Here is a 14,648-nt window from a genome sequence, read left to right as displayed (position 1 = left end):
ACTTAGAGCTCTCAGCATAGTGTCTTGATTCCTTTACAGGAACTGCAGTCTGCATAATCTAACCTTAGTCCTGGCATTCCATGACTTGTTAGCATCTTCATTTTGCTACACCAGTTTGATATTATAAGTCTCTCTCTTTCCCTGTTTCAGTGCATACAAAGGAAAATAAAAAATGCTCTGTAACTTGGAAAAACTGTAATGGCACTAGTCAAAATAAAAATATCTGTATTACATTGTTCCTTTGAAAACCCAATTCTTTATGAGATGTAATTAATCTGTGAATATATAAGTAGGGGGTTGATTACAAAGTAATTAAGAGATCACCTTTACTTCCCCTTTTCCAGCTGCTGCCAATCTGTCAAGGTTTATGTTCCAGAGTCTTCCTTATTTTTTTTTCTTTCCCTTACGCTAACTTTCTTTCTCCTTTGTTGAGCAATGTTCTTTCTGAAATTGGAGGGCATAATTGCTAACTGTTAAGTCAACACATAAAACTGTATTGTGGACAACCAGGTGCTTTTGGACCTTGTGTACTGCAGTAGAAGTGGATTATCATCAGAAACCAGGAATCTGTTTGTAGCTGAAGATTGTGAAAACTTTCCTTGTACTATTGATTTGTTTTCATCTCTAACTGTTTACTAGAAGGGATACTGTCATCATCATTAGTAATAATTTTTGTCCTTTAATGTGTGTTATTTGAATGTGAAAAAATTAATTTTCTTCTTTTTTAGCTTTTGTGTTAGTAAAAATGATTTTGTTGCTTAAAAAAAAAATCTTATTGTTAATATTTTTTCTGGCTTTGTTTGTTTGTTTTTTCTGTTTTATCCCAGGAATACCACGGAACAGCAGAGAAAAATAAGGAAAAAGTGCGTGTCCTTGAAAAAAGTCAGGAGAAATTGGCCCTTGAAAGTGTTTCTGTGAAAAATACGTTAACACAGTTTCAGAAGGAGCATTCATCTCTCTTGGCAGCCTGTGCGCTATTGGCAGGTGCCCTGTATCCTCTCTATGGCCAATTGTGTGCTATGTCTTCCCAAAGAGACCTTCTCCAGGATCAGGTCAACATTTATGAATTAGTGAACCAGAAGATTAGGACCCTAGTTCATGCTCTATCTGATGGTGAAGAAAACAGTCAAAATGAAGTAAAAATAAAGAAAAGAAAATTTCAAGGCCTGATTTATGTATTCCGAAGAGCTGTAATTGCAGTTTTGGCAGCTAAGAGACTTAAAGTTTTAGCCCAACCTTCTAGTTCCCTCTTCACCTGGACAAATGGCTTAAAAGAAGGCATTGGAATTCGAGTTTATGTAGGAGAATCTAAAGGCAAGCATAATCTATCAAGTATTCATGGTTAGAGAATAACATATAATAATATTACTATTAATGGAGTGTAAAGACAAATTTAATGACATTTTGACAAATGTTATTTCTGGATTTGTGATTTTTAGAGTACTTGACAAATGTAATTTCCCCTAAAAGGAAATGCTTAGGCTGTTAAACATTGCAAATAAAGTTGCAACTACAGATGTGAAGTCACACTGTTTGATATCCTTGATATTTGTGTTATGGATTTCAGAACTAGGTACATCTCCTCTATGTGGTAAATATCTTGAAATGTTCCTACATTATTAATCATCAGCATATTTTTTGAAAAGGTATATCCTCTTATTAATAACTTGTAATGTTTATTTCTTACTGAAAAATACAAAAAAATTGCTTACTGATTCAGGTAAAGTACTAGTGTAGGATTTCTAAATTTTCTTTAGAGATTATGTAGTCTTTTTGTCACTTTCTGTTGCCAAACAAGCTCATGTTTCCCCCTACAAGGAAAAATGGCATAAAAATGTTTTCCAAACTAGAAGATTGATCTACTTTTCTGTTCTAGTAGTTCTGGAAGCATATTTAATACAGTCTAAATTGTTTTGAAAGAAGAATTAGTCTTTCCTTTATGTACTTAGTCAATGTCTGAAAAAGCTGGGGATAGTAGTGCCTTATCTAAGTTATTCAGTTATAATGTTGCTAGGTACAATTCTGTTTCATAGGTTGTGAAGAGGAAGAGCTTAACTGTGTTGAAGAACTCAGCTGGTTTACTAGTTCTAACCTCCTTGCTGCGATAATCGGTTCCGTCACTGAGTTGCAGGATGTTATTAACAAACCAGGTAATTTTAAAAGTATATTCTTGTAGTAGAAGATTAAAAAACATCGTTTGCATCTTTAGGATTTTACCTAAACTATTCTGGATCAAATCTCCTGAGACTTATAGTGTTGGAACAAATTAATTTTCTTTAATTGGTGATATCATACTTTATCCTTTTGGTAAAGTATCCTTTTGGTATATAGAGTCATGGGAACAGAATGTTGAAGAGTGCTTTTAGAAGTATGTAAACAGTCTCAATTGACACAGTTTATAACAGTCCTTATTTTATGTCTCTATTGTGTTCCCTCTCTAAGTTTATTTTTAATTAGATTTATGTCTATATTCCCTAATTTTCTCAGTCTGTCTTTGTATAGCATTCTACTCTGCCTATGGAAAATTGTAGTGTCAGTTTCTGGAAGTGTCACCTCGTTATTCCCATCTGTTGACTATTTTTCTTAATTTATTTGCAGTGAGAACTGATGTAAGGTTTTACTTGGTTCATCTGCATTGCTGCCATACTTAGTTCTCTGGTAACTTGTAGTTTTAAAGTACCAACATTACTGTCACAGAATAAAGGATATTAAAGGAGGGGTAATTTATATGAATAAAGGGAAACAGGAAGGCGATTCATTTCCCAGAAGCCTAGACAGTAAACTGTTACTAGAAGACTGCCATTGAATCAAAAGTGTTTTGATTCAATTTCAGGTGCTCTCTTAGATCATCCTGTTCTCAGTAACTTAAATTTACATCCTTACAAAGCAAAATTTGAACCCTGTTTCAGAATATTTACAGGGTTTGTCGTGCAAGTGTGCCTGTGTATATAGTGTTGTGTAGGAACAGCAAATTGAAAAAGAATCAAGACAAACTCATCAGCAGCACAGATGTGCTGAAGTGACTAGTTAGAATACCGTAAACATCATGATATTTTGCCAATTGGAAGTATATGAGAATTCTGGTGGGCTCAATTTATTAGATATCTCTGCATTCAACAGAGGCTTGATTTTTGAGAATTAGGAAAAGCCAAGCTCAGAATGTTATGGCCACAGTCAGTTTGGTGATTCTTTCATATCTTATCTCTATTTAAAGTTATTTGCACAGAACCTCAAGGTCTAACTGTCTGTGTGTTACTTGGAATTCTGTTCCTCATGAGATCAAAAGTCTCCTAGGAATCTTTGGTTCAAAAAATAGTAATAAATAATTTAAAGTTTGACATGAAATTTCCAGAAGTATTGGAGTAATTAGGCTCTGAAGGAATATATTAGAACGAAAGCTTCCACACTTAGAAAATTATTTTATGTTCTGTAACTAATATTTTAAGTAGGACTTAAACCTTCAAACTGACATAAAAGAATTTGGAATTTTTTAAAACTGTAAATAGGCAATCGGAGAGGCATCTGGTCTCTTCAGATCTTTAAATAATGACAGTTCCAGATTAGACTGCACATCACAGGAGAAAGTAGGTACAAGAAGGTGCTATCTATATCAACAAGATGGAATGGTTCAGTGTCTTAAAAATTATGTTTAAAAATGCCTAGATGTTGAAGAGACATTTGAGGCAGTTGAAAGAAACCAAATCCAGATCACTCAGATAATACTGGAACATTTAGGCTTGTGTGCCCTGGTGATTTGAGTCACATTTCTTGATCTTTTAACTTTTAAATATGTGGTTTTGGTTTGATATTGATGTTCACTTCCTTGCATAGTGTTTGTTAGTTTGCTTCTCATTTTAACAGGTCTTGGAATGATCTCTTAGCTTCAGTTTCGATACAACTTCATTACAGTGTTGGAGTTTTTTGGTTTTTCTTTGGTTTTTTGTAAGGTTAATTTTCTAGGTTTGTTAGAACAGCATCTGTACTGTGATAAACCAGAGAAAGTAAAGGCCAAGATTTTCAATATGTATCATCAACTGTTACATATGCAAAATTTTTGAAGCTTGACATGTACATTCTAGTCTTTCGTAGTACTAAGTTAATCCTGCTGACTGTTCAATTTCACCAAAACAGAGTAAACAAGAATTGTTTTTTTATGTCAGTGAAGTAAGATTTGACACTTTTCATTGTCTTTTTCTTCATTTATTTTATATGACTTAATTGCTTTTTGTGATATACATTTATTTGTGTTAATTAATTCTGATACTCATCATAATGTACATAATTTAATGGTTTTATTGTAATTCCTTTTTCCTTCATGACAAGTATGTAAAATGTATATATTTAAACAGTGTATTCTCTTCCCAGTTATTATGGATACAGTTCCTTGTGGAATTGTATTAAATTCTCATTTTGTCTTTCAAAGCAGTCAGTAACTTACTTCAGCATATTTCTGTGTATTTACTCCAAGCTATTCTTCATTAAAAAAATAGAGCAGATAACTATTAGTCCCTATCCCAAGAAAGTGCCTTAAGTTGTGGATGCTGAACTATACTGAATAGTGGGAGTCCTGATTGTGAAGTAGAATAATCATTTCAAATTGCTACTACACATCTGTATGAACTGTTATTTTAAATTTAAGTTAAAGGTGAGATTCTAGACACAGGGAAAGGGGCTGCCATGCTAGGTGCTGCACATATGGAGAAATACTGTGTTTTCTGACAGGCAGGCAATCTTATAAACTGGGAATAGCAAGTGGAAATACTAGGAAAAATGATGGAACAGTAGCTCACTGGTGGTGTCCTTGTTTTGATATTTATCAGAAATCATGGCAGAGTTTTTTACATGGAAAGCCATATAAATGTTCCAGTTTTAATTTTAGGTTAGTTTCATTAAACATTCAAACTGATGAATGTATCATGACTGGAGTAACGAGAGGGTCTTTGAAGGTGACTGACAACTCTTACAGGATAATCTGTGATAAGAGGTGAATTGAGGAAGGTAGCTTTTTCTTTTTTTGTGATCAGTAATAGAGAACCAGCATAAGGAAAAGAGAGGACTCCTGGCCAAGGTAGACAGAGCATTACAATAGGAGGTTTTTTTCTGGGTATGAAAAAAATGTGGTTTTTTTTTTTTATTTCAAAGGATATATTGTTAGTTGAAGTGCAAGATAAAAATGCCTCATAAGATTTTTAACTTTAAAGATGAATAGAAAGAATGCTATCATAGTCATGAAGAAAAGATCTACTAGTAACTGGGATTATAGAAAATGTGTATTCAAAAATGATACTCCATTTGAGCACTGGAATCATTGGAATGGTGGTATTTCAAAACCAAGCAGGAGAATAACTCTAAAAATGGAATATTTGACTTTATCAAGTACTTTTCTTTTTGTTATTTGCTTATAGATAAATTTCACCTTGTGTAAATGATCTTTATGGTGAAAATTGTAATATAAAAATATTAATAAGCATGTTTTTGTGCTTTTAACCTTTGGCTTTTTTTCTTCACAATCTTTAAAAAAGACTTTTTTAACTTAAGCTGTGGTTATTTTTTTTTCTGCTTATAGTCTTAAGTAAATACTTTAGTTCACTGCAGCAACAGGAGATCTGCTGTACTACTGAATGTAAATAAGCTCTTCCATGCTTGTCATCTTACACTGATAGTATCATAAGACAAGTAATGACAGATTAAGACCTGCCTAGCTGAGGGAAAACTAAATTACAAGACTTTTATTAAGGCATAAATAAACCTATTAACTGTTATCTGGAATACCAATTAGTGGAAGGAGCACTGACAATTTTATTTATCAACATTAAACACAATTATTAATTACAGACCTGACGAATCTAGCAGTAAGCAGGACATGTTGGGTGTGCTGGGGCCTTAAGTCCATTATATGAGAAGGATGATTACCAAAATCCTATGGGAAAATAAGTAATTGTAGCTGTAAAATTTTAATTGCCTTGGAATAAGGTAAATTATATTCTCTTGTCTCAGAATATAAATAGTACTATGTTAAGGTACCAAGCCTCACTAATTTTGAACAGCAAATGACTTAGACATCTGTAGAGGGGAGGGAAGAGGAGCCCGGAAACCCTCAGAAATTTGCATTGTAAATATTGCGATAAAGTGATTTACCATGTGCTATCACATCTGACTTACTTCACCTGACTTGCATTTGCATGCATTCATCTTGCATGTTTTCTGAATTACAAAATTAGAACACCAAAGAAAGTCTTAAGAAAGTATAGTATTGGGGAAGAACATGGTAACAACTGGAAAAATAGTCTTTGGCAAATGAATCCTATTCTTTAGAATCCTATCCTACCCTTCTGTTCAAAAAGTGATAAGAGTAGAATTTTCATTGCTAAATACACAATTTGTCCTGTGTCTCTCTGAGGTATTCCTGTGAACTCGGTCTTCCAATCTTTAATAGAAATTTCCTACTGAATATTTTAAAGATGCTATTTGTTGTTGCTTTTTTTTCGCTGAAAGAAACTGAAATTAATAACCTACTTGATTTTTTTTTTTTTTTTTTAAGATACAAAGTCCTGGCTTTCTGGAAAGTTACTTGTAAGTGCAGCCAGGAACTCCTTTTCAAAACTTATGGACAGGCTGAATGTAATAATGGAGACGGTTCCATTAGACCACAGCAAGTGCATTATTTATCTGGAGAAAGACTCTTTGGTACACAGTCTGGCTCGTGGACTTCACAAAATAAATACCCGGGCCCTGGAAGCTGGACTGTGGGACAGATTATCCAGTATGGTATGCATATTTATTGTGCTACTTCATGTAAGCAGTAGATTCATAAAAAGTCTTATGATGAAGCTCCCTTGATAGTACCATTAATTTTGTTTCAGATTGTTTATGAGTCTGTTACACTGAAGTCAACTATGTAGACATTAGAAGCTGATTCGTAACAGCTAGAAGCATTTGGGCATGGATAGTTCTTTTATTTCATTGTCAAAGAATTTAAAAAAAAGATTTGATGTATACAAGAAATTTTTTTTTTAAATTCTATCAAAACTATATTTGCTTTATAAGAACAAACTTGCTTGTGGCTTTCAGTGAATGTTAAGGTTCTTTTTTTTTGTCTGTTCTGTTTTCTACTGCTTGGTGTTCTGTCTTTCAGTAAAGATAACCTTCTTCCTTTTAACCAAAATGAAAGGATAAACTTTCTCAAATAATCAGTCTTTTATTGTGGGCTGTTTATGAAAATGATACTTCCTTGAAAACAGAATTTTCAGTAACCCCCAAGAGTAGGTGATACAGATTCACATTTTTACACTCAGGTGTGTCTTTTAGAGATGGAGGACAAGATGAGAGCTTTGTCTACTTTGCTTGGGTATTATATGTGATTTATCTTATTCCTAAAATACATGGTACATGGTACATTAATTTACTTCTGACTACTCACAGAAAAACATAGAATCCCTGCAGGAGCAAATATTTGAATTTACTCAAAGGCTTCATACAGCAGAGGTGGAACGCCGCTCACTGCGTCTACAACTTGCAGAATTCAAATGGGATTTCAGTGAGATGAAGAAAGAAGCTGACAAAGCCCAGGGCCTGCAAGAGCAATTAAATATGCTTAAACAAGTAGGTATATTTGGTTTAGAGGAGACTGCTTGTAAGAAATTCTTTTACACTTTTTGGGGGGAGTATGTGTTCTTTTGAAAAACAAATATAAAATCATTCTCCTAATAAAAGAATTTTCCAGAAAACTTTCCTAATAAATGTCACTGAACTAGAAGTCAGATGTATTCAGAAATATCTGCCCTCCACAAGATTTTCTTTTTGATTTGTACAATGAATTATTCTGTGTAAATTGCATGTTTGGTTTTCAGCAACCCAGGTTTTCTTCCGTATGTTTGAAATGTTGATGTGATTTATATACCTGAAAAAGATTTTTAGATTTCACTTCAACAGAGTAAAGTCAGCTGGAATGAGGGTATTCAATAAGTACGTTCATGAGCAGTTTATAAACTTTGCATGGATATTGCTGAATGTTATGATAGACATTTTGCTGTATCTTTGACTCTGGTTTATATCCTAAGCTAGTCAATACAAATTTTAGTGTGCCGAATTCCTCTGACTCTTTGCTATCGCTAATGACTTTACTTATGGATTCACTAACCTCTAAATAGCACTGATGACAGGAGTGAGAAGACACAACAAAAAGTTTCCTTAACTGCTTGAAATCACAGTGTAGTGAGAAATGGATGTGGTGATTGAGGGACTGATGCCATTTGGTGGAGGGACTGATGCCATTGGGTTGTCAGTTTGATCCCTGTCATACTTTTGGAACTGTACCTTCAATCCATGGAGAGAAAGAAACTTGTCTTGCTTTAGCGTGCTGGAGGTTCATGAAGCACCTTTCCTACTAAGTGTATTTCCTGTAGATTGTGTTCAAAACTGAACTCCCGTTGGAGCTATTTGAGAAGGTGAATGGATAAGGATTCTTATACATGCTCTACAGGTGCACAGTATAACTGAAAGAGTTGTATCCCAGAATAGTCAGCATTTTCTGTAGCTGTGCCCAACATTGATACTGAAGTCTAGTTGGTAGAACTGTCAGTGTATCCTAATCAAACACTTCCAAGCAGAGAATATTTAACAATTCATGTCACATCCATTCTCTTTCCTGCTCCTAGCTGGAAAAGTGTTGTTGGTTTTTTTTCAAACAAACAAGATTATATCCAGTCATCTTCAGTTTTACTCGTAATGGGTTTTATTTCTTACGGTTCTGGCACAGTTAGAGAAAATTGTCACAGTTTAGGTTTTCATTTAAGTGTGGACAACAATTTTCTTTAGAGAATTATTTCATCTTTCTGGAACATTTCTGGAAGGGAAGAAAGAGTCCAGGAAGATATTTACAAGGGTTAACAAAATATGCACTAAAATGTGGGATGTTGATCTGCATATTTCCTTTGAAATATTGTTTCTACAGTGCTAATTTGAATGGAATCATGAATGCATACTGTTTACAGTAGCCTGAATGCTATTTTGAAAAAATACAGCGAATATAGTTGTCTGCCCTCTTATTGCCCCATGGTCTGTCTTTGAGTTAAAAAACCTAACCTAAATAATAATAATCTTTAGCATGCTTTTGTTTTAGAATTTGATATGTTTGCAAGTGGAACTTGGAAAGTCAAGTGTGTAAACAAGTGAACGTAGTTACACAATCAAACACAATTTATTTCTCTTAACAGAAATTGATCACCCATGAGAAGTTTGAAAGTGTATGTGAAGAATTAAATAATGCATTGCATCGGGAGCATCAGGCGCAATTGCTTTTGAATGAACAGGCACAACAGCTACAGGAGTTAAATAGTAAACTAGAATTGCACTCCAGTGAAGAAGCAGACAAAACCCAAGTATTAAGTGAATCTGTAAAGGTAAGATGAATATTCATCTGAATTAGACACCTGAAATTTACCTTTTGGTAAATAAGCCAAATGCTGCAATTCTTGTGGAAATAAAATTAAAGGAGTAAATGCACACATACTACTTAGTCCATTGGAATTTCAGGGTACTCAGAAAATACTTTCAAAATAATACTTAAAGGTATAATATCACTTTTCTGCTTTTGGGACTGGGTGGTGTACACCAATATATGTAGTCTCTGAAGTGTCTGAAATTTACAGGAGACATAAGAGACAGCAGTTCTAGCCATCATGAGGTGTTTGCAATTCATAGGAAAAATTAATGAAGAAATACAGGGTTACCTTGATTTTTGATAGAGATCATAATAGCATTTTAAAACCTGAATTAGCTGTTTCCTCAGTGTAATCTCAGAGTAGAGAATGCATTTGTCAGTTTGGAATATGCTAGGTGACAATAAAGAGAAATCATTTTTCATCAGGATTTAGAATTTTCTGCAGACATAATGAGTAATGAGGGAAAAGATGTTGTTATCAGAATCTCTGATAGCAAATGAAGGAACAGAGAGAGTATTAGACGTTTGAAACCAGCTGGAGATGTAAGACGGGAAGAGAAGAAACTTTGTGATATCAAGCCAATATCTGGTGACCTAAACTCTGCAGCTTTATTTATTTTTTATTTAAAGCAAGCTTTGCTGCTTGCATCTGCTCTTCATCCTTACTACTGTCTTTCCATTCCCCAGTATTCTTCTGTGACTTGACAACTGAGCAAATAACACTTCTTCATCCATATTTTGAGAAATAGAAGAACTTGTGATTCTGAGGAAGATTTAGGGAGGAAGTAATAAGAAATGTCTAGGAGCAGGAGAAAAAAAAAAATTCAAGCTATGACACTAGCAGAAATCTCATAAACCATTGTTGAGAATATAGCAATGAAAATGGCTGTAAAGGAGGGTGACTTGCAGCAGAGTTGAGATTTGAAATAATACACAGTGGAAGATGCTGAAGGATGTTAAATTTATTAAGGAGGGTTTTCATTAGTGGTATTATTTATTAAAAATGCCTTACCTCATGAAAGACAGTGACATTTCCTATTTACCAGTTGGGTTTTGTGGCTTTTTTCTCTCTTATAATTGTCTAACTTTAGGTGTTTCATTTCAATGGAAGAATAAAGTTGTTTAATGTTTTACATCAGGTTGCTTTTTGATACTGTTGCTATTTGTTTCTGATATAGCTGCAGTATATATAAGCCATTAGTCTTGTATTTCTCAAAGAAATCAAACACTGATGCAAGATTTTTTAAGTAGATACTAGTATTGTACAGAAAGGAAGGAATAGAAGACAGATACTATTTGAAATCTTTATTGCAGTCTACTTTATACATTAATACGTGGTATTTCACCATGTTTTACTTCATGTAAAACACATATTTTCATTTGTTCAGAGTAAATGAAAAAGAAGTCAATTATAGGCAATTAAAATATAATATGAAGTTTTAAACAACTATGTTATATAGATTATTGGATATTGAATTAGATTTTGCAGATTCTGTTTCTTATTAATTAAAGGCTAGTTATAAACTTTTTTGAAACAATCGTGATCCTAAAATGCATCCTAATTCTGCAATCCTTTAGCAGTTGTTTGCTGCTGGAATAACTTGGTTTAGTATAAAATGCTTGATTATTTCTGGAACTTTAAAGATACAATGCAATGGAATAAAATAGCTGTTGTGATAGGATGGAGGCTAAGACACTTGACAAAATAAACCTTAAATTTGAAATTTACAACTTACAAGTACACCGATTTGGTTCATTACTTTATAATTCTTCATCCTTTCCATGGAGGAATTCTAAACCAAATTCGGGTTGTAAACTTGAGTGCTGTCCCTCGGTTAAGAGAGCTCTTAATTTCTTCATGAGGTTTACTTCAATAGTTAGCACAAAATTGCATTGTGGTTGTAGCAGCCTGTATCTGTGACTGTAACAAGAAGGGAGACAATATCACTCGTGGTAGCGTGGCAACAGAGGTTCATAATCTAGTGGTTCTTGATTTTTTTTTTAATCGTGCGTATATGATTTTGTAATGTATACATCCTAAATCGTGATCTCACCTTCATTTTTTATCGTTGCTTTTTACAGTTTCAAATCTGTGCTGAATAAGTACTTTTGAAATTCAAATAGCAGTCTAACATAAACTACTTTGATACCAAGGGGTAAAAGAACTATTTTTTTATTTTGAGCTCTATAAGTTTCGGTTTTTAAAATTTAAAAAAAAAAAAGTCTTTATTTTCTCTCTCACAGTATACCACAATCCAACTTTAATCATGTCTTTATTCATGACAGGCAGTAATGGTCTCTATCTTTGCCTTGGCATTTTAACTGACACACCCTTTTCTCCTAGCTACTTGGGTTTTGTGACTTAAGATGTTTGGTTTTTTTGTGTGAGCGTTTTTAGCTGCAGTACAGTGAAACAATCACATCTTTGTAATAATCAACCTTGACCTTGTAAGACAGTGCTCTTACAATTGTAGAGGTTTTCAAGCTCTTAAATAATACAGAAGTATGAAAAAAAAGAACTGTTGCACTGAAAAAAAGTAAAATAGAAAAAATATGCCTCCATCTTTGTCTTAAAATGCAAAATAATCTATCAGTCTAGACTAAGTGTATATAAAAATTTGGTGAATGTGGTGGTATACAAGTGAGGTCAGGTGGAGTAGAGTAAGAATAATTTGCTTTGAATTCTTTATTCATAATTCTTAGCAGGTAAGAAAGGGAAAATTAAAATATTAGATACTTTAAGTTTTGATAGCTTATTTTTAAACTTGTTCACACTTAACAGCAATCAGTAAGGAGATATTTTGGTATTCATGTACTTTCATAAAATAGGCTTATTAAAGGAGTAATACTTAATTTCTTAGCTTTATCAGTTCAGATTTTAATCCTGTATATTTTTATCTTCTTAATGGCATATACCACAGAGACATCCAAAGGAGCCAATTACATTCAAGGTCAGTTGGAACTAGCAACTCTTTTATACCACTTTTTTTTTTTTTAGATGAGGTGAATCAGTAGTTCTTATTCCTCAGTCTTTGAAGAGAAACTTTTACACGAATGCTAAACGGGTATCAGTAACAGACATAATTTTTATTCCTCATACAAACTGGTCTTAATCCGGTAGAGTTATTTTTTATTTCCTTTTGACAGACGCTGTGTCTATATTTGCTTCCTTTTAGGTATGTTAGTACCTGTAATAAAAATAATATATTTTTAAGGTTCTATTTATGGATCAAGTCCTACAAATTGGTAATCGCTCAAGTGCAATATATGTTAAATCATGTAACTTGCTACTGATATGCTTCAAAATAGTCTTCAATACATGTTTTAGAAAACGGTGCCCTAAATATTGGGTTTGTTTAATTTGCTGAGTTTAGTGAAGCTGCCATTTATTTATGACAGCAAAAGTGAGAAAAAAATCTCAACCAAGTCCTTTGATAACAGTTATAGAAAAATGTTTTCTGATGGGAAGATTTGGAGTGTTTATTTTCAATAGCTATGTCGTTCAAATCATTATATACGTACTCTCTCTTCAGAAAATGTAGTATGCTTCACTAAACAGGCATATCTGAATTCATTAGATTCAGATCACGATTGGGATTTCTACATTTGTCAGAAGTGGATGTTTTCCCTGAGCAGGCTCTCAGTTCTTGGGTGGATTTCAGGTGAAGGTGGTACACAATTTTCTGCTTTTCATTACTTTTCCTCTTCATACATTTATGGCCACATATTTTTCCTGAAAAACCATTTCAAGTATATATACAATTTCCTTTATTAATACCATTACACACACACACTTTGTAAGTTAGTTTTATAGTTAACTATTTCTGAAAATTCTAACCTATGGAAAGGCTAAAAGCCTTCACTTATATGAGGAAGACTGAGTGATTTTCATGTTTCTCAAGTAGAAGAGCAAAGACTGCAAGAACACTCTAAGACTGTAGGAAAAACTAAAAACAGAAAGAAGATTTTTTCTTTTTTAAATCTGATATCCTCGGTTGGAAAGATTGTTAGGACTTGGATGCACTGAGGGATACTGTTGATTCTGAAAACTTATCACTTTGCCAAGAAACTGCATTTCTGGGCATTGCCTGGTTAAGTATAAGGCTGTTCTTTAAAGAAAGCTGTATAGCTGATTACCATTACATCTAATTTAAGAGAGAAATTTTATTAATGAAGTTTAGCATGTTAAAGAGAAGCAAGCTCCCCTCTGAATAGGTTAGAAACTAAAATTTGTAATTAATGAAATGTGGGAGGGTTTTTTTTTTATAGTTCTGGTTTGGTTTTTTTTGTTTGTTTGTTTTCTTTTTTTTTTTTTATTTTATTTTTAGTTTCTGTATTTCTATGTTCTAAACACCTAAATAATTTATAAAGTAGGTAAGAATGGATAAGTATTGTCATCTGCCCTATTCTTAGTCAAAAGAGGTAATGTGTTTTCTTATTACAATAAATTACAGTTTAAAGAGGATTGTCAGGTATTTCAGTTTGCATTAATGCTATTTGTAAAGTAAGTAGGCCTGTTCGTTCTCCTTCTCTGTTACATTACTTTCACTACTACTAACTTCCTAGTCTTCCAAGAGTTGAGCTTCCTAGGCTTCCTTCTAGCAGCTGCTAGAAGGAGCGGCTAGTGAGATAGCATACATTGTGGACTGGACCTGAGAACTTTTCTTCACAAAGGGAAAAAGAAGACAATTGTGGTAAAGTCTGCTTTGTATTACTTAATCTGTATTTCAGATGTCTAAACTTAAACTTCATGTTAAATTTTGCTCTTCTATGGTTTGTCCGTGGAGTTAGAATATCCTGAGTTGGAAGGTACCCACTAGGATCATCAAGTCCAGCTCCTAACACTGCACAGGACAATCCCAAGAGTTATACCATGTGCCCGAGAGTGTTCTCCAAATGGTCCTTGAACTCTGGCAGGCTTGGTGCTGTGACCACTTCCCTAGGGAGCCTGTTCCAGCACCCAACCACCCCTCTGGGTGAAGAACCTTTTCTAATATCCAACCTAAACCTCCCCTGACACAACTTCAGGCCATTCCCTTGGGCCCTGTCACTGGTCACCATAGAGAAGAGATCATTGTCTACCCCTCCTCTTCCCCTCACAAGGAAGTTGTGACTGCAATGAGGTCTCCCCTCAGTTTCCTCTTCTCCAGGCTGAATAGCCTAAGTGACCTCAACTACTCCTCATATGGCTTCCCCTCAAGGCCCT

General features: G+C 33.9%; 1 protein-coding gene across 1 annotated transcript in view; it reads left to right on the top strand.

The window, feature by feature from the left end:
- CCDC171 (coiled-coil domain containing 171) overlaps positions 1-14,648 on the top strand; it is a 145,570-nt gene that overhangs the window by 66,175 nt on the left and 64,747 nt on the right. The window contains exons 17-21 of the mRNA XM_018070510.1: positions 828-1,314; positions 2,034-2,150; positions 6,542-6,768; positions 7,423-7,602; positions 9,216-9,401. Coding sequence (XP_017925999.1) covers positions 828-1,314; positions 2,034-2,150; positions 6,542-6,768; positions 7,423-7,602; positions 9,216-9,401 — 1,197 coding nt within the window. The remainder of the gene's footprint in view (positions 1-827; positions 1,315-2,033; positions 2,151-6,541; positions 6,769-7,422; positions 7,603-9,215; positions 9,402-14,648) is intronic.

This window comes from Manacus vitellinus, unplaced genomic scaffold (genome assembly GCF_001715985.3).
Source record: "Manacus vitellinus isolate BGI_N305 unplaced genomic scaffold, ASM171598v3 scaffold_18_pilon, whole genome shotgun sequence".
NCBI classification, from domain to species: Eukaryota; Metazoa; Chordata; class Aves; order Passeriformes; family Pipridae; genus Manacus; species Manacus vitellinus.
This window is presented reverse-complemented; position numbering and strand designations above follow the sequence as displayed.